Source organism: Rhipicephalus microplus, chromosome X (assembly GCF_043290135.1).
Source record: "Rhipicephalus microplus isolate Deutch F79 chromosome X, USDA_Rmic, whole genome shotgun sequence".
Lineage (NCBI taxonomy): Eukaryota > Metazoa > Arthropoda > Arachnida > Ixodida > Ixodidae > Rhipicephalus > Rhipicephalus microplus.
Window position 1 is genome coordinate 2,088,535 of NC_134710.1, and position 18,474 is coordinate 2,107,008.

The following is an 18,474-nucleotide window of genomic DNA, read 5'->3' on the forward strand; positions in this document are numbered from 1 at the left end:
ATTATTAGGGAAGAAATGTCAGCGTTCCAAAGCATTCATCGTGCTCCACCATGCGCCCAACCCCCCTCGTATGCACAGATCGCTGCAATGCAACCCTCGCCGTCTCAAGCACCACCACCTGTACCTGATCACGAACATCTCGCACCTCTAGTCGCCCGTCCACCGAACCCTACCTACCATTCTTCCTGGCGGGCACCACGTCCTATTTGCTACTACTGTGGAATTCGAGGACACATTTCCCGGGTCTGTCGACGTCGGCAGCAAGATGAACGTCGTGGTTATGCCGCTTTTGAACGAGACGACACATATGCTCGAGGTTACTACCGTTATGCCGACAGTCCTTCCAACCACCGATCACCGTCTCCTGTGCGCATTTCCAACACGACCAACAATACACGTGCATCCCGACCACGCTCCCCTTCGCCACTCCGACGCTCTGTTTCACCACTTCGGCCTGTCTCTCAACTGGCTGCCCAGCGATCGGAAAACTAAACAGTGCAGTTTTTGGAGGGAAAACTGCATGGCGGCGAAATGACCCAAGTCCTCCTGAACGACCGTCAAACATGTTATTGGTAACTGTGGAAGGTGTGCGGGTGTTGGCTTTGGTGAACACGGGAGCAACTATTTCAGTTATGCGTGCCGACTTGTGTTCTCGATTGCGGAAAGTGAAGACACCCTACCTTGGATCATCTTTGATTGGAGCCAATGGAGCTATAATTAGACCATCGGCCCAATGTACAGCGCGTGTCTTCATTGATGGTATTCTTCATCACATCACCTTCGCTGTCTTAATTTCATGTGCTCATGAACTAATTTTAGGCTGGGATTTTCTCTCATCAGCATCTGCATTAATTTCTTGCCGTCAACGTGTAGTCGAAATGACCGAGACCGATCACTGCAGCGAACGCGTCGACGAAAGACCATTGCGTTTCTTCACAGCTTCCGAATCCATACTACTCCCGGGTCAAGAGCAACTTATCACCATCACTTCTCCGAATATTGCCAATGGTGACGTCCTCATCACCCCTTCCAGCAGCTGTCTAGCTCGCGGCGTTGTAGTCCCCTCCAGCCTGGTGCGGTTCAAAGACAGTGCAGCGATAATCATTGGCCTGAACCCTACCCCAGAGCCCGTCCTCCTACCCCAAGGTTCTTCAGTGTCATGTTATGTGGATACCCAACCGGTTTCTTTGGTCTCTCTTGACGCCTTGACAGCTCAGCCACAACAGGCCCAGTCTGTTACGTCCTCCTCCTTTGCTCCCGGGATAAATCCTGACCTTTCTGCTTCTCAGCGTGAGGCGTTGCTGAATTTGCTCAGGAAACACCAGGCCTCCTTCGACGCCAATGCTTCGGCACTAGGACAGACCACAGTTGCGCATCATCGCATCGACACTGAAGGTCAGACTGTTGTACGCCGTCGTCCCTACCGAGTCTCCTTGGCCGAGCGCAAAATCATCGAGGAGAACGTGACCGATATGCTAAACAGAAACATCATACGACCCTCTACCAGTTCTTGGTCATCACCCGTTGTGTTGGTACAAAAGAAGGATGGATCGGTACGATTTTGTGTTGATTACCGCGCGCTCAACAAGATTACCCGAAAGGATGTATATCCGATGCCCCGTATAGATGATGCACTTGACTCATTGCAAGGCGCCCAGTACTTCTCCACCCTTGACCTTCGGTCCGGGTATTGGCAAATACCAATGAACGAAGCAGACAAAGAAAAGACCGCCTTTTCTACGCCGGACGGTCTTTACGAGTTTAACGTAATGCCATTCGGTCTATGTAATGCTCCCGCCACATTTGAAAGGATGATCGACACTGTTCTTCGTGGCCTCAAGTGGAAAACTTGTCTATGCTACCTCGATGATATCGTCGTGTTTTCTTCCACTTTTGATGATCATCTGCAACGCCTAGATCAAGTGCTTACATGTCTCTCCAACGCTGGACTTCAACTAAACACAAGGAAGTGCCATTTTGTCAACACAGCTATAAAAGTACTAGGACATCTCGTTACTAAAGATGGCATGCAGCCCGATCCGGACAAAATTTCCGCAGTCCTCAACTTTCCGCGACCCTTTCGCTCCAAAGAACTACGCAGTTTTCTTGGACTCGCATCGTACTTTCGCCGCTTCATTCGCAACTTTGCCACTATTGCCGCTCCTCTCCACAAGCTCCTTGCTAGTACCGGTTCCTTCGATTGGAATGATCAATGCGAAGCCTCATTCCAAGAACTCAAGCAGGCACTGACATCCCCACCGGTGCTTTGTTATTTCGATGACAAGGCACCTACGATATTACACACTGACGCGAGTGGACAAGGAATCGGCGCCGTACTGCTCCAGCGCGACCATGCCTTTCGCGAGAAAGTTGTCGCGTATGCAAGCCGCACTCTGACCACTGCAGAGAAGAGGTACTCGATAACCGAACAAGAGTGCTTGGCTGTTGTCTGGTCCATCCAAAAATTTCGTCCGTACCTACATGGTCAACATTTTACTGTTGTGACAGACCACCATGCTCTTTGCTGGTTGTCCACAATCAAAAACTTGTCGGGACGACTTGGCCGCTGGATTCTCCGATTACAATCTTATGACTTTGACGTCATCTACAAGACTGGAAGACAACATCAAGATGCCGACGCTTTGTCACGATGCCCTTTGCCGCAGTTTTCGGTGCACGTCACATCCCCTTGTCAAATTGGCTATACGGAGGACGCCTCGTCGATATCATCCATTTCTTCCCTACCTTCATCCACCCGTCCGTCAGCACTTGCTACTCACCAGCGAGCCGATTCTTATTGCACTGACATCATTGGTCGGCTTACCGGTGCTTCGTCTTCCCCTAATGCCAGGCTCCGGAGACAACTCCGACTATTCAAGTTGGAGGACGATGTGCTATATCGATACATTTTGCACCCGGAAGGCCACCGATGGGTTCCCGTCGTACCACGCGCACTACGCACTGAAGTTCTGCGCGCTTCCCACGACGACCCGACGTCAGGACACTTGGGTTACTACAAAACATACGAGCGCATCCGCAGTCGATTTTTCTGGCCAGGTCTTTCCACGACAGTAGCTAAATATATTGCCTCGTGCGCACTTTGCCAACACCGCAAGCGGCCCACTACTCCTCCAGTCGGGACCCTACAACCACTTCCTTGTCCATCGGAGCCGTTCTCTGTCGTCGGAATTGACCTCTTCGGGCCCCTCCCAACTACATCAGACGGCAAGAGGTGGATAGTCACCGCGGTTGATCACTTGACCCGGTACGCTGAGACGGCCTCAATCACTTCAGGAAGTGCTTCGGAAGTAGCAACTTTCTTCTTGAATGCTATTTATCTACGTCATGGAGCCCCTCGTGTCCTTTTGAGCGACCGGGGAAAGGCATTTCTTTCAAGCACGCTCAGTGAAGTTCTTCAAGCATCAAAAACAGTTCATAAAACAAAATCTAGCTATCACCCGCAAACCAATGGCTTAACGGAAAGATTTCATCGCACGCTGTGTGACATGCTGTCCATGTATATCCGACCGGACCATCGCAATTGGGATGCCATACTACCCTTTGTCACGTATGCATATAATACGTCAGTTCAACGAACTACAGGCTATTCTCCATTTTTCCTAGTATACGGACGCCAACCGACATCACCACTCGACGTTTCATTCTTTTCTGGCCCCGTCAACTCTTCACCATTCGTTTGCGACCAGTTTCTGTCCCGCGTTGCTCGATGCCGTCGTCTTGCCCACGTAAACACCGAAGCTAGCTAAGAAGATCGCAAACATCGTTACGATGCCACTCACCGCGTCGTTCTCTACCGCCCTGGCGACAATGTACTTCTGTGGACTCCTGCGCGAACGCCTGGCTTATGCGAAAAGTTTGAGTCACGCTATCTTGGCCCTTACAAAGTTATCGAACAGACCTCACCGGTGAACTACCGTGTCACACCTGTTCATGTTCCCACTGACCAACGCTGCCGCGGGACAGAGATTGTGCATGTTTCGCGTCTCAAGCCCTATTGTATGCGTTCCACAGCGTAATTCGCGGCCAGGCTGGCCGCTTCCGTCGACGGGGGAAATTAGTGTGAGAATTCATTGTACGTCATCTTCCTCATCTATCAATTATCATCATCAGTCTTCGGCACGTTCCTCTTCATGATCGGCGCCATTTTGCTGTTGCTTCAATATAGCGTCAGCTGCACCGTTGTATTTCAAGATATATATATATATATATATATATATATATATATATATATATATATATATATATATATATATATATATATATATATATAATTGAAACAAGTGTATACTTAAGGCCTCGTTTTTTCTTGTTTAGACACATTATTACTAAGATCTAACAGACAATACTGCCAAGGAAAGCATGGGGGAAGTTATTAGGCCAGTTGTAATGTAATTGTGAAGAAAGAAAAGTGAGTGAAAAGATAACTTGCCGTGAGCAGGATCCAAACCTGCGACCTTCGAATAACGCGTTCGATGCTCTACCACTGAGCTGCCACGACGGCTATCCCCGCAGTCACTTTATTGGGTATCTATGTGAATTTAAACGTGGGAGTGTCAGACAGTGCCACTAGTAGCGAAATTGTAGGCCCGTGTCCTCAGATTTGTGAGCACGTTAAAGAACCCCAGGTGGTCAAAGTTTCCGGAGCCCACCACTGAGGCGTCTCTCATAATCAGATGGTGGTTTTGGGACATTAAACCCCACATATCAATTATTAAAATTTGATACGACGCCGCAAGCAGAATTACACGCAGCACTGGTTTTTTTTTTCCGCAGCGATCAAGGAGCAGTGAAACCTTGGTTTCAAAATTTAGGCAAACGAGCAATGCGCACTTGATCTCTGCATTAGCTTGATGAACAATTATTGGGTTTGGCTGACGAACATTCTGCGGAGACCAGTCGAGTGAGCATGGCTCATTAATTCTATAGGCAGAACGTTAATATAAAAAGCGCTTGTTAGCGTTGAATTTTCTTTTCCGTCTTTTTTCATTCACACTGTTGTATAACAGTGGTGACATAAGTACCTGTTTCGGGTCAGTCAGCAGTAAAGACTACATGGATATGCATGCCTGAACATAGGCGTTACTCCTTGAACGGCGTAAAATGACATCAGGGCGGCAAAACTGGTGTGTCATCGCCTAATATTCTAGATAAAATAATACTGATTAGTACCGCAGTACAGCAGAGGTTATAGAGCTCGGCTACTGACCTGAAGGTCATGGGGTCGATCCATGTCGGGGCCGTCAAATTTTGATGGAGGCGAAATGGTGGTGGGCTGTGAACTGTCTGACGTCAGGACACGTTGGAGAACACCACATTGTCAAAACTTTCGGAGTCCTCGACCACGGCGTCTTTCACAATCATCTCGTGGTTTTGTAATGTGAAACCACAGATGATATTATGCTGGTCAGGTAAGCAGAGTATACTCAAGAATGAACGAGTTCAAAGGGTGTTGTTTCACCTAACGAAAATAGGCCTCAAATCTTGCATGCCTCTCGATTGTATTACCGACGCGCTCCCGCCACTTCCACTGAAGAATGGCAAGTGTGTTATTAGCCCAAGAAATTTTTTGTTTGTTTGTCAGATACGAAAGTGGACAGCGCCGAGAATTCAAGGAACGAAGCGCAAGCCAGCTTGAAAGGAGCCCATGGAAGATATCTCTGTCGTTGCTATGGCAACTACGTGCAGTCGTGCTTTGTCGCGTTTCCGCGTCTGCTTGCTTGTACTGTTTCGCCGTCTGTTCCGCGAACATCGGTCCGTGCCGCTGTCACGGCGGACTTCTAACAGTCAGCGAGGGAAAGGAGGAGGCCACTCATACATATCTTTTGTATGCATAGAGTAACATAAAAATGACAAGAGAGGTCACTCGGGCCAAAAAGTGGCTGAGCTACGCAGCTTCATCCCAGCCGTAAGATGACAACACATCCCTTACTCCTTCAAGGGAACACGTGTACAAGTTATTTACTACAGTACTTTTTCTAGTGCAGTATACGTCTTGCTGTTTTCGCGAATGTGATAGTGGCCTGAATCCATCTTTGTCGCCTGCGATCGTATGGTGCGATAACGTCGGGCTGGGACCAGGCATGAATCGGACGTGAGAGAAGCGCACATGGCATCGATGCGACGGCAACGTTGTCACGCTTCGTGTTGATGAGCATTAGCGGCAATGAAGAAGTATGGCCAGCGGCAGGAAGATGCCGTAACAGATGTGCGATAGCGTGCATGGCATGCGGCATGGTCTTCGCTTGTCTCGGCTGCCTTTCAGCTTGGCTGCTGGTTGGTACAAACGCCATCAATACTATGTGAAGTGCGCATTGCATTTGTCATTGAATCCTAAACCTAATGTTTGTGGCATTGTACTGTTGGGCGCAAAGATATTTTTGTGCTCCTCACTTCACGTACTGTTTTCGTGAATTGCTTCACACGGAAGAAAACTGTCAGGAATGCTTCGCAGCACGTTTGAGGGAAAATTTTTTCTTGTCTCAAGAAATTGAGTTGCCGCTCGCGTTGATAGGTTTTCTTTGTGCCGCTACATTTATTCCAACTCACTGCATGGGTAAGATTTTGTGAAAAGTGCTGTTATGCTCAGTATCCTTATCTGGCCCGTTAGTAAATTGCTTCAAGCTCGAACGAGCGCAATAAGAGAAGTGCTGAATCTAGAAAAATGTTTGCTAGCTAAAGCTTGGACGTAATCTTTGAGTAAACACTCCTTCCTCGTTAACGGCTTGCAAGACACCTAAAATTGCTTTGTTTTTCCTACGGCAACTGCTTGTGGACGTTCTTCGCGAAAAAGTGATGTGAGATGTGCAGGAAAAAATTAGCTCGAATGTGGGGAAGAAAACGTATCCGACATTTTTCTTTTGTTTTTTTCGGTTCATGCGGGAGTCAAGTGCTGAGGTAACTACTGCCGTGTCACGTTCTGCACTGTATGGGTAGTTGTGTGCATATATTGCAGTTTTATTCTGCTGCGGTCTTTGTTATATTCTTGCCTACATATTCATTTCTTGTATGTATTTTAAAATCATAAAATGGCAGCTGTATTTTCGTGTCTCGCTGTGCAAATAACCTCATTTTGTGCCTGCCTTTCTCAAACATTGAAACAGTGGACATTTGTTTACCAAGAATATCACTTCAAAATAAAAGTTATCGCTTCTCCAGTGATGGTCGTGTTTTAATTAAAATTTGTGCATAGACGCACATTGGCATTATGTGCTTGCTGATCTAGTGGTGCAGCTTACACGAAGCTCATCGATGCATGCCAACGACGCGTTAAAAAATAATAAATTATGGCCTCTGAGATGAGCATGCACGTAGAAGTGTTCATGGAGGCTGTATATTTATCCTGGTCACAACAATCCTAGCGCAACAGGGTATGTACACAGCATTTGGACTGACTCGCTAAGTGTTTCTTCATTTCTGTGTACGAAATAAACATCGTGCTTCTGAAGTGTACATTAAACAATTCAGTTTTTTTACCCCTTTCGACACACTTTTGGTCATTCCTGTTCATGTCTTACGCCTAAAGCCACAATGCTTCACTGTAGCCGTACCGTACGTAAGGTTGACGGCATCATCGCCAGTGTGCGATGGTCGTAGCAAAAAGAAAAAAAAACATCAATAATAATATAAGGAGATTATCGGAGCCATTCGCACTGAGTTTAGATTGTGGCCGATTTAATAAACTAGTATTCCCTTATTTCACTACACCCATTCGAAGCTGAAAACACGGATACCAAGAGTTTCAAGTGTCTTTCAGTACGCTGAAATTCTCAAGTGAGCAGTGGAAACACTGTTGTTTTTGTTAATTGTCTCTAACTTCTCAATAAACAAATGCAGTACGTTTCACTGCATTATGTGTGGTTATTAGGTAGTGCTATTCACTCGCGGCGTGCCGACACGTCTAAATGTAATCAGGAGCAGGAGTATACCCGCGTTTTACTCTCTCATGCCTGAAGACTATATGGCAATTTCACTCTCTCAAACAGAAGAAGAGTAAAAGGCTGTCTGACTCTCTCGTTTCATACAGGGTGAAAATGAATTTCACTCTATCTGATGTTCTGCGAGAGTAGAAGAACACTCTGAAGAGTAACTAGGCTTCTCTTCTCCTCCAATATCCTCCGCAGTTTTTAGAGTGTAGGGACAACAACGAGCCCCGACACCAAGAGTTTAGTGCTACCCTAGGGCGCTTCTCCCCTAAGATTGAGAGGTTCGCGTGGATAACATGAAACCACGTAAATTAGACATCATAGAAAAGCCTTCAACAAGCAGTGAAAATGAAATAGGGTAATAAAACTATTAAATGAGCTGTACGTCTGTTATGTCACTTCTGCGCTGTTCTTATCTTACATAAGCCCCCGACTCGCCCAAGGAATTTTTCTTGTGAGTGAAGACTCTCAGATAATTTTTTAAAGTTCAAGCATTTCAAGAGCCACCTCAAAGCTGCAAAATGCATGCATTGGAATCGCTATACATTTTTTTTAATGTCAGACAGCTAATGCGTACTTTTTTCAATTACGAAAAAGACAAGAATTTTGGAGGGATTGGGTGTTTGTTATACAGTAATAAGCATGCTCTGTCTGGCACCCAGGACCCGCAGCTGCTGGTCTTCTTCAGCAGACATTGGGCTTCGCGTGGCTGATGCGATGTGTAGCCCTCGCCAATTTGCTGTGTGCTGCACCGCTCTGCTGGTTGCTTCATCGTAACACTGTAAGTTCTACTTGAGTGTCGGGTACGCGCGCGAAGTCATTATCTTTTACCTGCATGTGGGCTTCACTTTGAGACAACATTTTAGCCTATCACAACTTACTGTAAGTCGCACATAATCATCATCATCATCATCAGCCTGACTACGACCACTGCAGGGCAAAGGCCTCTTTCATGTTCCGCCAGTTAACCCGGTCCTGTGCTTGCTGCTGCCAATTTATACCCGCAAACTTCTTGATCTCATCTGCCCACCTAACCTTCTGTTTCTCCCTAACCCGCTTGCCTTCTCTAGAAATCCAGTTAGTTCCACTAATGACCAGCGGTTATCCTGCCTACGTGCTACATGCCCAGCTCATGTCCATTTCCTCTTCTTGATTTCAACTGTGATATCATCAACCCCCGTTTCTTCCCTAATCCACTCTGCTCTCTTCTTGTCTCTTAAGGTTACATCTACCATTTTTCTTTTCATTGCTCGCCGCGTCGTCATCAATTTAAGCTGAACCCTCTTTGTAAGTCTCCAGGTTTCTGCTCGCATATAGGGGACCGTAATAAGGACGTGCATGTACACGATTGAGTTCCCAAAAAATTAATATTACATAATTTATTTGAGGAGCTGTCGGTCCTGAATACTTCACCAAATGAAGCGGAACAAAAACCGCCAGGCCTTCACGCAACAGTGACAGCTGAAAAAGCGGTCTCTCGGAAACTTTTTAAACACTCTCTGTAACTGCTGCAAGCGAACTTGCAGGGTATTCACTACACCATATATCATCAAAACGTTTGTGTAGTAGGGAGCCATTCACTATGCCATCATTCGCTTTCTTCAGAGAAGCGTGGTAGCCGCTCCCCACTTGCAAGGAATTTTAAGTGATTTTTGATGTTGTGATGAACGACGATGAAGATATATGCCTGAAACTTCACTAATGGTTTAGAGCCTTTAGAGGAGGAGACAATTAGTCGTTACTTTCTATTTTGTCACTGGTACTCGTATTCAGGAGAAGATTCATTGCACCACTGCTTCGAAATTCGGCCTTATAAATATCCGAATCAGTTGTTCTTTGTTTTGGCGCCTCTACTCTGGCCTACAGTCATAAGGTTGCTTACTACGCCATAGAGGAAGTTATCAGTCATTCTAAAAGTATATTGAGCTAAATTATTTGTCCCTTTAAAACATTCTAATACTAATACTTCGTAAATATTTTGTTGTAATATCTAGTATTAGCTTATTCGAGAAGTATTGCGTAGAAACAGTGAAACAAAATCACCTAACACTCGGCCGATTCCCTGCATTGGGTGTGAGCCACAAAAACAGGAGAAGAAGAAAAAGAGGAAGAGCATTCGATGGCACATTCGTTATGCGATTCCCATTGTTGGAGGCCTCGTTACCCCTGGCTGTTCTAAAATGGTTTAATATTCATACTGACGCGATTCCTTTCCGTACTTCAAGCATGCCAAAGGTCAGGTTGCGATGGAGTTGCTTTGGGTTCTTTTTCGCGCAGTATTTTTTTTTTTATTTCGCGTGATACTGGCGGTGGCGGCGGCGAAGCTTTATGGTGCATGCAACCGGTGTTATGATCTCGTAACGAATTTCCTTATGATACAAGACGGGGAGACTGTCACGTGAATGCAGCATCACGTGGACTACCGAATCAATGACGAGAGTAAAGCCCACATATCAACAGCTCGATTTCACACGTACCTTTTAAGTGCCAACCACTGGCACGCGTACGCTCGCGTCTACGCGTCAAAAGCGTCAAATGCGCCTCTCGGCGTCGATGTCGGAGAGGCATACGCGAGCAGGCGCGAAAGATCAAGCCGGGCTTGATATTTCGCCTCGCGTACGCTACGTCATCACGCGTACAGCGGTGCCAACCAACCAGAGGCCGCGTGCCAACCAACCAGAGGCCGCGATGACTCCGAATGCTGTGCCTAATGGCCGCCGCTTCGAAGGCACAGCTGAGTGCTGAAAGCAAGCATGAAAACTACTCCAAACGTTCCTGAATGACCGCTTCGTAATCTAGAACGACAACGAAACGACGAACGACTGCGAGTGCTACCAGCATGACGTGGTTTCGTGCCGAGTTCGAGCGACGCCGACAAATCCAGCGAATGCCGGCCGGCTATGCTAGCGCTGGTCCCGTGTGCGATCGTCGGCCGAGCGAAAAGAGCATGTCGGTGTTCTTGTGCTTTGATATGTGACTTTCTGTGCTAAAAACTAGTGTAAACAGACTTCGGAGGTTCGAAGGTTTGAGCGTGAGCCCTCGCCTATCGCGGAGGCAATTCAGATCGGTGTCATCTGCATCCAGCGCAGGCCTCTACCATCTAGTTCGTATGAACCAGCACATGCGAGGCACATCGGCCGAAAAAACTCTACGGTAGTTTCCGTCGCAACATAGACACCATATACGACGCCCGAAATATCGCGTAGTTCATACGGAGGAGTTTTTATCTGCGCTGTGTTTGTTTTCAACATCAGTATTCATTATCGCTGAAAGCGAACCTCGCACTAGCCAACACATTTCCGTGATGTGAAAACGTACGTACTTATATAAGTGTATTCGCGAATTGTATGACGCGGAAACATTCGTTGGCTTCGGTGCTAATCGTTTGCGTGTGTTGCCAAGCTAATAACAAGCGTGCACTGGTTGGTAGCAGTGAGATGTGACTTCGTGTCGGGTACCAGCCACGCTGACACATTGAGCTGTCAGCGGTCTCATTTCCATTCACGTACAAGACAGAAACTCGAGCCTGCGTTGCTGTGCTGATCGAAAAAGAAAGTTGCATGATTAAGTGTTGCTGGTATTGCCTGCTATTTCACTTCTCGCTTCTTCTGCTTCTCTGCCACGCTCAGTAGCACATACGTTGTTTGGAGGCATTCTAACACACACATTCTTAATTTATAGTTCATTCTGATACTCATGGCTATAGCCATACAATGGCGCTTCTCCGTCGTTTCAGAGTTTACTATAACATAACGGGCGTCCTGTTTACAGCTGGATAGATAACTGAAAACCTTGTGAGAAGCACCTGATTTGAAATCAGCTGCACGATGACACGATTGTTTGAAGAGAAGATTACCACATGTATGCACAGAATGAATGAAGGTGCACTAGTATGGTAGTGCACTTTGTATAGAAGAAATGCAGAAAGTACCTCATGTGACTTATGAGGCCTTTCAGAGCTGTGCATGTATTTATCTGTTCTTCCAGACTGTAATGAGCTGAAGATATTCGATGGTTCCGAACATTGAATATTTATATGTGTTCGCAAGGAGTCCTTCATTTCTGTTCAGTTCTTTAGTATATGCATTAACTTGGATTATATATATGCATGTACTTAAGCATATTCAGTTTAGTTCTGTTGGAAAACTTGTCAAACCTTCTGTACGGTGCTCTGGTGCAATCCTTTGATCGGTATTTGTCCCATCAAAAATTTTTGGCATGCTTTATTGCATTATAGGGTATTTTGACAATTGATGACATGTGAAAGCCACAGTGCTTGGCTGTAATCTCAAAACCAATGTCTGTCTCATCAAGAAGTGTCAGATGCATTTTGTAGATGTTAAATGATATTTTAACTACCAGCAAAGTGCTGAAGTCTTCAACACGGCACTGATCCGCAATCACCACCCAGCTTAGAAGTCATTTGTAGAGCTCTCTAACACGTTCAAATAAAGTTATCAAACACTGGATTGATCTACTTGGTTTGATTCCTAATACCAGTGTGTCTGACTTTTTGGAGGCACTTGTATTATAATAATGTCCTACTTCTCTCATTTATTACAGGGGTGCACTCAAGGATAGTGATATTTGTTTACCTTGGCACACTTAATGTGATATTACTGTTAAATACTTTCATTTTGTGTATATGTACGCTACTTTTGCAGTAGCCTCACAGTCAGCAGCCGTATTTGAAAATAAATAAATATACCATCCGAAAGTGTTCCACGCTGTGCTCGGTTCCGATCTGGTCACTAAGATCTGTTGCATCATGATGTGTCGGGTGTGTTTTATTGCATAGGAGAACATTTTGGCTGCCTTCCATGAAGGGTTCAGTTCCAGTATTATGACCGATATCTGTGACTTCATAAAGAGTTGGGCGTCATTTGTCGTTTTAGAGAATACTTTGACTAAAGACAACGTCCAGAAGTCTTCCATACAGGGTTCAGTTCCAATATTATGACCGATATCTCTGACTTCATAAACAGTTGGGTGTCGCTTGTCGTTTTAGAAAATGCTTTGACTGATGACAACGTCCAGAAGTCTTCCATTAAGGATTCAGTTTCAATATTATGACCGATATCTGTGACTTCATGAACAGTTGGATGTCATCTGTCGTTTGAGAGAAAACTTTGACTAAAGACAACGTCCAGAGGTCTTGCATTAAGGTTTCAGTTCTAATATTATGACTGATACCTGTGACTTCATTAACAGTTGGGTGTCGTTTGTCATTTTAGAGAATACTTTGACTAAAGGCAACGTCCAGAAAATTTGCATTAAGGTTTCAGTTCTAATATTATGACTGATATATGCGACTTCATGAACAGTTGGGTGTCGTTTTAGAGAATACTTTGACTAAAGACAACGTCCAGAAGTCTTCCATACAGGGTTCAGTTCCAATATTATTATCGATATCTGTGACTTCATGAACAGTTGGGTGTCGTTTGTCATTTTAGAGAATACTTTGACTAAAGACAACGTCTAGAGGTCTTGCATTAAGGATTCAGTTCTAATATTATGACCGATATCTGTGACTTCATGAACAGTTGGGTGTCGTTTGTCATTTTAGAGAACACTTTGACTAAAGACAACGCCCAGAAGTCTTCCTTACAGGGGTCAGTTGCAATATTATGACCGATATCTGTCACATCATGAAGTGTCAGGCACAGTTAGTTGCATTAGAGCACATTTCGACTATGGAAAATTCCCAAAGGCATTCTACGCAGTATTTGGTTCCTATCTTATGGACAATATCAGTTGTATCAATAAGAACCAGGTGTGCTTTCTTGCATTAGAGGATATTTCGAACACACACATCAGCCGAAAGCCTGCTACTCTGGCCTCAATTGTAGTCTTATGACTGACTTAAATCTGTCAGATCATGAAGTTGCAGGCGTGATTATTAGGTTGACTGATATAAAATAAGTTGTGTAAATATACTGAAGGTACTAGCATATGCAAGATATTGTTAGTAACTTTGGTAGTGCAGGTATAGAAACCCAGTGGTTTGTAAACCTGATCAGGAGGGCAGCCACGCCTCATTCACCGCAGAGAGGAGGGGGGGAGAGCTCAATGTCAACTCCATATATTAACATAATAGGGAGGGGGTGCTAAGTCAGCCCTGGGAAGGGGCACTGGGACAAACTTTTGCCCCCCCCCCCCCCACCTTAAGGAGAACCCTGCACACGCTTACGATAGACGTACAGTATGCTAGACGCGAATGTTCATTCGCGGGAGCGGCGCACGCACCGATGTTGATTTCTGGTGCATACCGCTGTAGTTACTTTGGGCACTGAAATGTCAATTACTTCTAAAATAGTCTAAACTGTGGTGATTGAAGCACTATCAACTTGTTAACGTGTTCTCATATCCTCTAAAACATACATTCCCGCTCCAGTTGAGAACGTGCCGTTCTGTGCTGAACTTGGACAGTTCTAAGCCAAAAGATCAAGCAACATTGTGCATCGGCCTTGGACGCGTGGGCGTGAACGCGGTCGACGCGTGCCAGTAGTTGTGCGCCCTTTTCCTCCACAGGCGCGACTAGACGCTTTTGACGCGTAGGCGCGTGCATACGCGTGCCAGTGGTTGGTACTTTAGTGTCCGTACTGCGGCGTCCGCATCCACAATGCGCAATCGCATCTCTCCTTTTTTTTTGTCTCCTACGCAGGTGTGCCCTCTGCTCCTCCCCCTCTCTGCCACAGATGCGGAACAGCAAATCATTCATCGCGTATGATAAAACTCTCTCTTTCACTCCCTTTTTTTCTATGGTTACACCGGCAGGCGGTGCATGTGTTGCGGCGCGGTATAAAACGCGCGTTCGCTGTGCTTCCGTCATGCCCTCTCTGTGCAACGCCATGAAGCACATCAACGTCGGCGCTAACTGGAGCGGTAGCGCCATCACCGCGGCGGCATCGGGAACTTGATTTGCACTCCCCGCGATGTTTTCGCATCACACCATGATTACCCGTAGGAAGAGATGACGTGTAAAGTCTAAAGCAAAAGCTGTATATAGACGGCTAGTAGAAACAAAAAACCGCCATGCAGTGGTGTCACGAGCGGCGTCCTTTGACCGTGTTATCAGTTGCGTCGTTCTCAGGGCAGTACCCAAGCAAGCGCGTCATTGGCTGCGTTGTGAGTAACGTCATCGATACCGTCGCTGTCGTAGCGCCGAATACGCGCGCATCCACGGAGGTGGGAAAGGTAGGAGAGAGCATGCCCAGCAGGCGCGCGGCGTGAAAAGTGTGGAGGAAACACGGAGGAAGGAAAAAGGTAAGAAGAGGGCATACCCAGCCGGCGTAGGTCGTAAAAAATGTGGCGGAAATGACACCATGGCGGCCATATTCACTAGGCACAATGGCGGCGTTGTTATGGTTACGTGTTGCGCAGTGAAGCTGGTCTAGCAGTGAGCGGCCGCGGCTGGCGGCGGAATGTGTGCCTCCCCAGGTCTCGTGCTGAGCCGTGGCGGACAATATCCGTGCTCTGCGCCACGTTATTGTTTACGCAGTGTTCTCCTGGGAGTTACTGTACTCTTAGCAACGTTCCGAAATCTTTTTGTCCATCACGGGGTTTCAACAGTGCGTAGAACGAGTGCATATCCATATGTCGTGCGGCGGGTGACGCGGATGAAGCAATTAGTGTTCAGCGAAAATTGCGTTGAGCAACATGCATGACGAAGCGGAACGATGACGAACACCTTGCAGGTCAGTGATGGTTGGGCAGTGCTCCTGCTTGTGACAACGGACGACGCTGTTGAGCCCAGCAAGACGCAATGAGGACCATGTGCACATACGTAGTTTCATGTTGTGTGTGTGCAGTAACAACTTGCATGTGCGTATTAAAACACCTTTTCTCTTCCACGTCGTATACTCTCCCCAAGCATTGCATCTAATCTCAACGTAACAGCAACCACGTTCAAGTGTCACTTGCACCGTGCTCAAAGTCACCACGGTCGCAGAATGCTGACGCCGATGAGTTTCACGCGGAACACGCACACAGTGGCCAGACGCTGCATCGGTCGTATGGCGGAATGCAACCGTAGAAGGCACACGACCGATCGTGTTGTCTGTACAGTTGCTGAACAAATGACGTGAAATAATCACCGTTGTCAGTGCATCTAGCGCGCGTTCTCTTGTACTTGCTTCGGTGTCGGTGAGCTGTTACTCGCTGTTAATACGGGGACGAAATAATTTCGCTGAAGGTGTCGCGCTGGCCCAGAGTGTTGAGCCCCGTTTTGTTAGATTCGGATCGTCACGACACGCGCGCTGCGCAGCTCACGTGCTTTCCGAGCTGGAGAGAGAGTCATGCCTTCTGCTTTACATTCGGATGTAAACAAGAGAGGAGAATTTGCCCAGTCAATATGGTCGACTTCCGGCTTCATCGCGGCTTCACAACGAGTGACGTCAGGGCCTCTCCTATCTATTCTTCCTCCGTGTGCGCTTCATTGTCTCCTGAAACCATCCACATGGGTATGGCACAGACAACTCTAGAAGAGCGCCGGCAGTAGAAGCGTGAGAGAGCTTACATTCGCCGGGTCGATGGTGCAGTCCGGGGACAAAAAACATGCCCGGGAGGCCGAGTGCCGGCAGCAACTGTGCACAGGTTATTCGACAGCCTCGCAAGCCGTGCTTAATAGCTAACGATAAAGCAAGTGCCGTTGGTGGGCGAAAGCTGCAAACCATGCCGCTGAGTTAGCTCGTGATGTCAAACGCTTGCAACATCGACGCGTCAGGGTGATGATTGCGGGAGCACGTTCGCCGAGGCAAACACCCGCTCTCAGTGGGAGTTTCTCCAGGGGCACAGTGGCTTCGGCTGCGACGTCTGTGGCCGCCAGCGGATAGAGAACAAGCATCGTGATTAACCCATCGCGAAACGCATTTACTTACTCATTACACTCCTCCATGAGCAGGTTCATGCGAGGCACAATGTGCGGCATGTGAAATAAACTCTGTGGTATACCCAAGACAAACGGGTGTCACTCCTCATCGAGAAGCACGAGCATGTAAACAATAATTGTAAAAGATTTCAATGCTATGGCGGGTTCAACCCGCTGCTTAACACCGGGTCGCACGTTTCAGCTGTCGCTTGTCAACTAGTTGTTCAAAGTGCTTGGGCGGTGAATCTTAGGGGCGAAGCTCTTTAAGGCTTGGGTTGTGAGTCTTCTGTATGTAGTTGCCAGCTCTCGTTTTAGTCCTTGTAATGTCTGCTGAATGGCGGTACTTGTGTACGATGAATATACGACGAAAAGATGTGATATGGTGGTGCTTGTAGTATTCACTAGATTGACGGACGGATGAATGGACCAGCATAGAGACAGATGAAGATGCATACAGACAGACAGACAGACAGACAGACAGACAGACAGACAGACAGACAGACAGACAGACAGACAGACAGACAGACAGACAGACAGACAGACCGACAGACAGACAGACAGACAGACAGACAGACAGACAGACAGACGTAGAGACACCCAAACACACAGACAGACTGACAGACGGATGGATGGACGGATGGACGCGTTCAGCGGATAATTCACGGTTTGGAGATAAAACCCTTCGGAATATCGCCCTACTCATCATCATTCACTCACTGCATATGCTGGGACTTTTTTTTTCTGGACGTACTTCATCGCGGCCACGGCTTCGGTGGACACGAAATGCTAGCTTAGGTTTAGGGGCGTGAACCCGAAGTAGTTGGAATTTCCGCAGCCCTCCACTATGGCTTACCTTATCCTCATCAGGATGAAGGACTCCTTAGTGAGTCTTGCCTTTGTGAGGGCGAAGGACAGAAACTGTCGAGATAAACGCTTTCGTTGACTCCATTCTCACAAAGAATTCTATTGACTTTATATTTTATATATATATATATATATATATATATATATATATATATATATATATATATATATATATATATGAAGTCAAGTAGATGCTTCGTGAGCGCTTACAATGTGGTTTATTTCGACGTTTCGGCCCAGAGTCTGGCCTTCATCAGGATTCTGATGAAGGCCAGATTCTAGGTGTGTGTGTGTGTGTTCAGTTATTGCTCACGGTACGTTATCTTTTCACCCACTTTTCTTTCTTCACATTTACATTACAATGTGGTCTACTAACTTTCCCTATACAATCCTTGCCATTATTGTCTGTTAGATCACAATAATATTGTACAAAAACATGGAAAACGACCCCTTAAGTATACATTTCTTTCCCTTATTCACTAAAGAGGGTCTCATGCTGGCAGGCTTGGTGCCGTTAGGTTATATACGAAGGACTGTTGGTCAGCTGCAAGCTCGTAATAATTTCACCTGCTATGTGACGCTAAACAGGCTCATAAAGAGTGTGCCACACTCACCGCCATGGCTACAGGTGGCGCTGACTGGCACTAGTGCGTTTATATTCACATATAAACCCAATAAATTGGCTGGGAGGAAAGCCACTGTGGTAGCTCAATGGTAGAGCATCGAACGCGTTATTCGAAGGTCGCAGGTTCAGTTCCTGCTCACGGAAAGTTATCTTTTCACCCACATTTCTTTCTT

General features: G+C 46.5%; 1 protein-coding gene across 1 annotated transcript in view; it reads left to right on the forward strand.

Annotated features, from left to right (window-relative positions):
- LOC142776781 (synaptic vesicular amine transporter-like) overlaps positions 1–18,474 on the forward strand; it is a 159,184-nt gene that overhangs the window by 95,776 nt on the left and 44,934 nt on the right. The window contains exon 2 of the mRNA XM_075881140.1: positions 8,606–8,724. Within this exon, the coding sequence (XP_075737255.1) occupies positions 8,606–8,724 (119 nt within the window). The remainder of the gene's footprint in view (positions 1–8,605; positions 8,725–18,474) is intronic.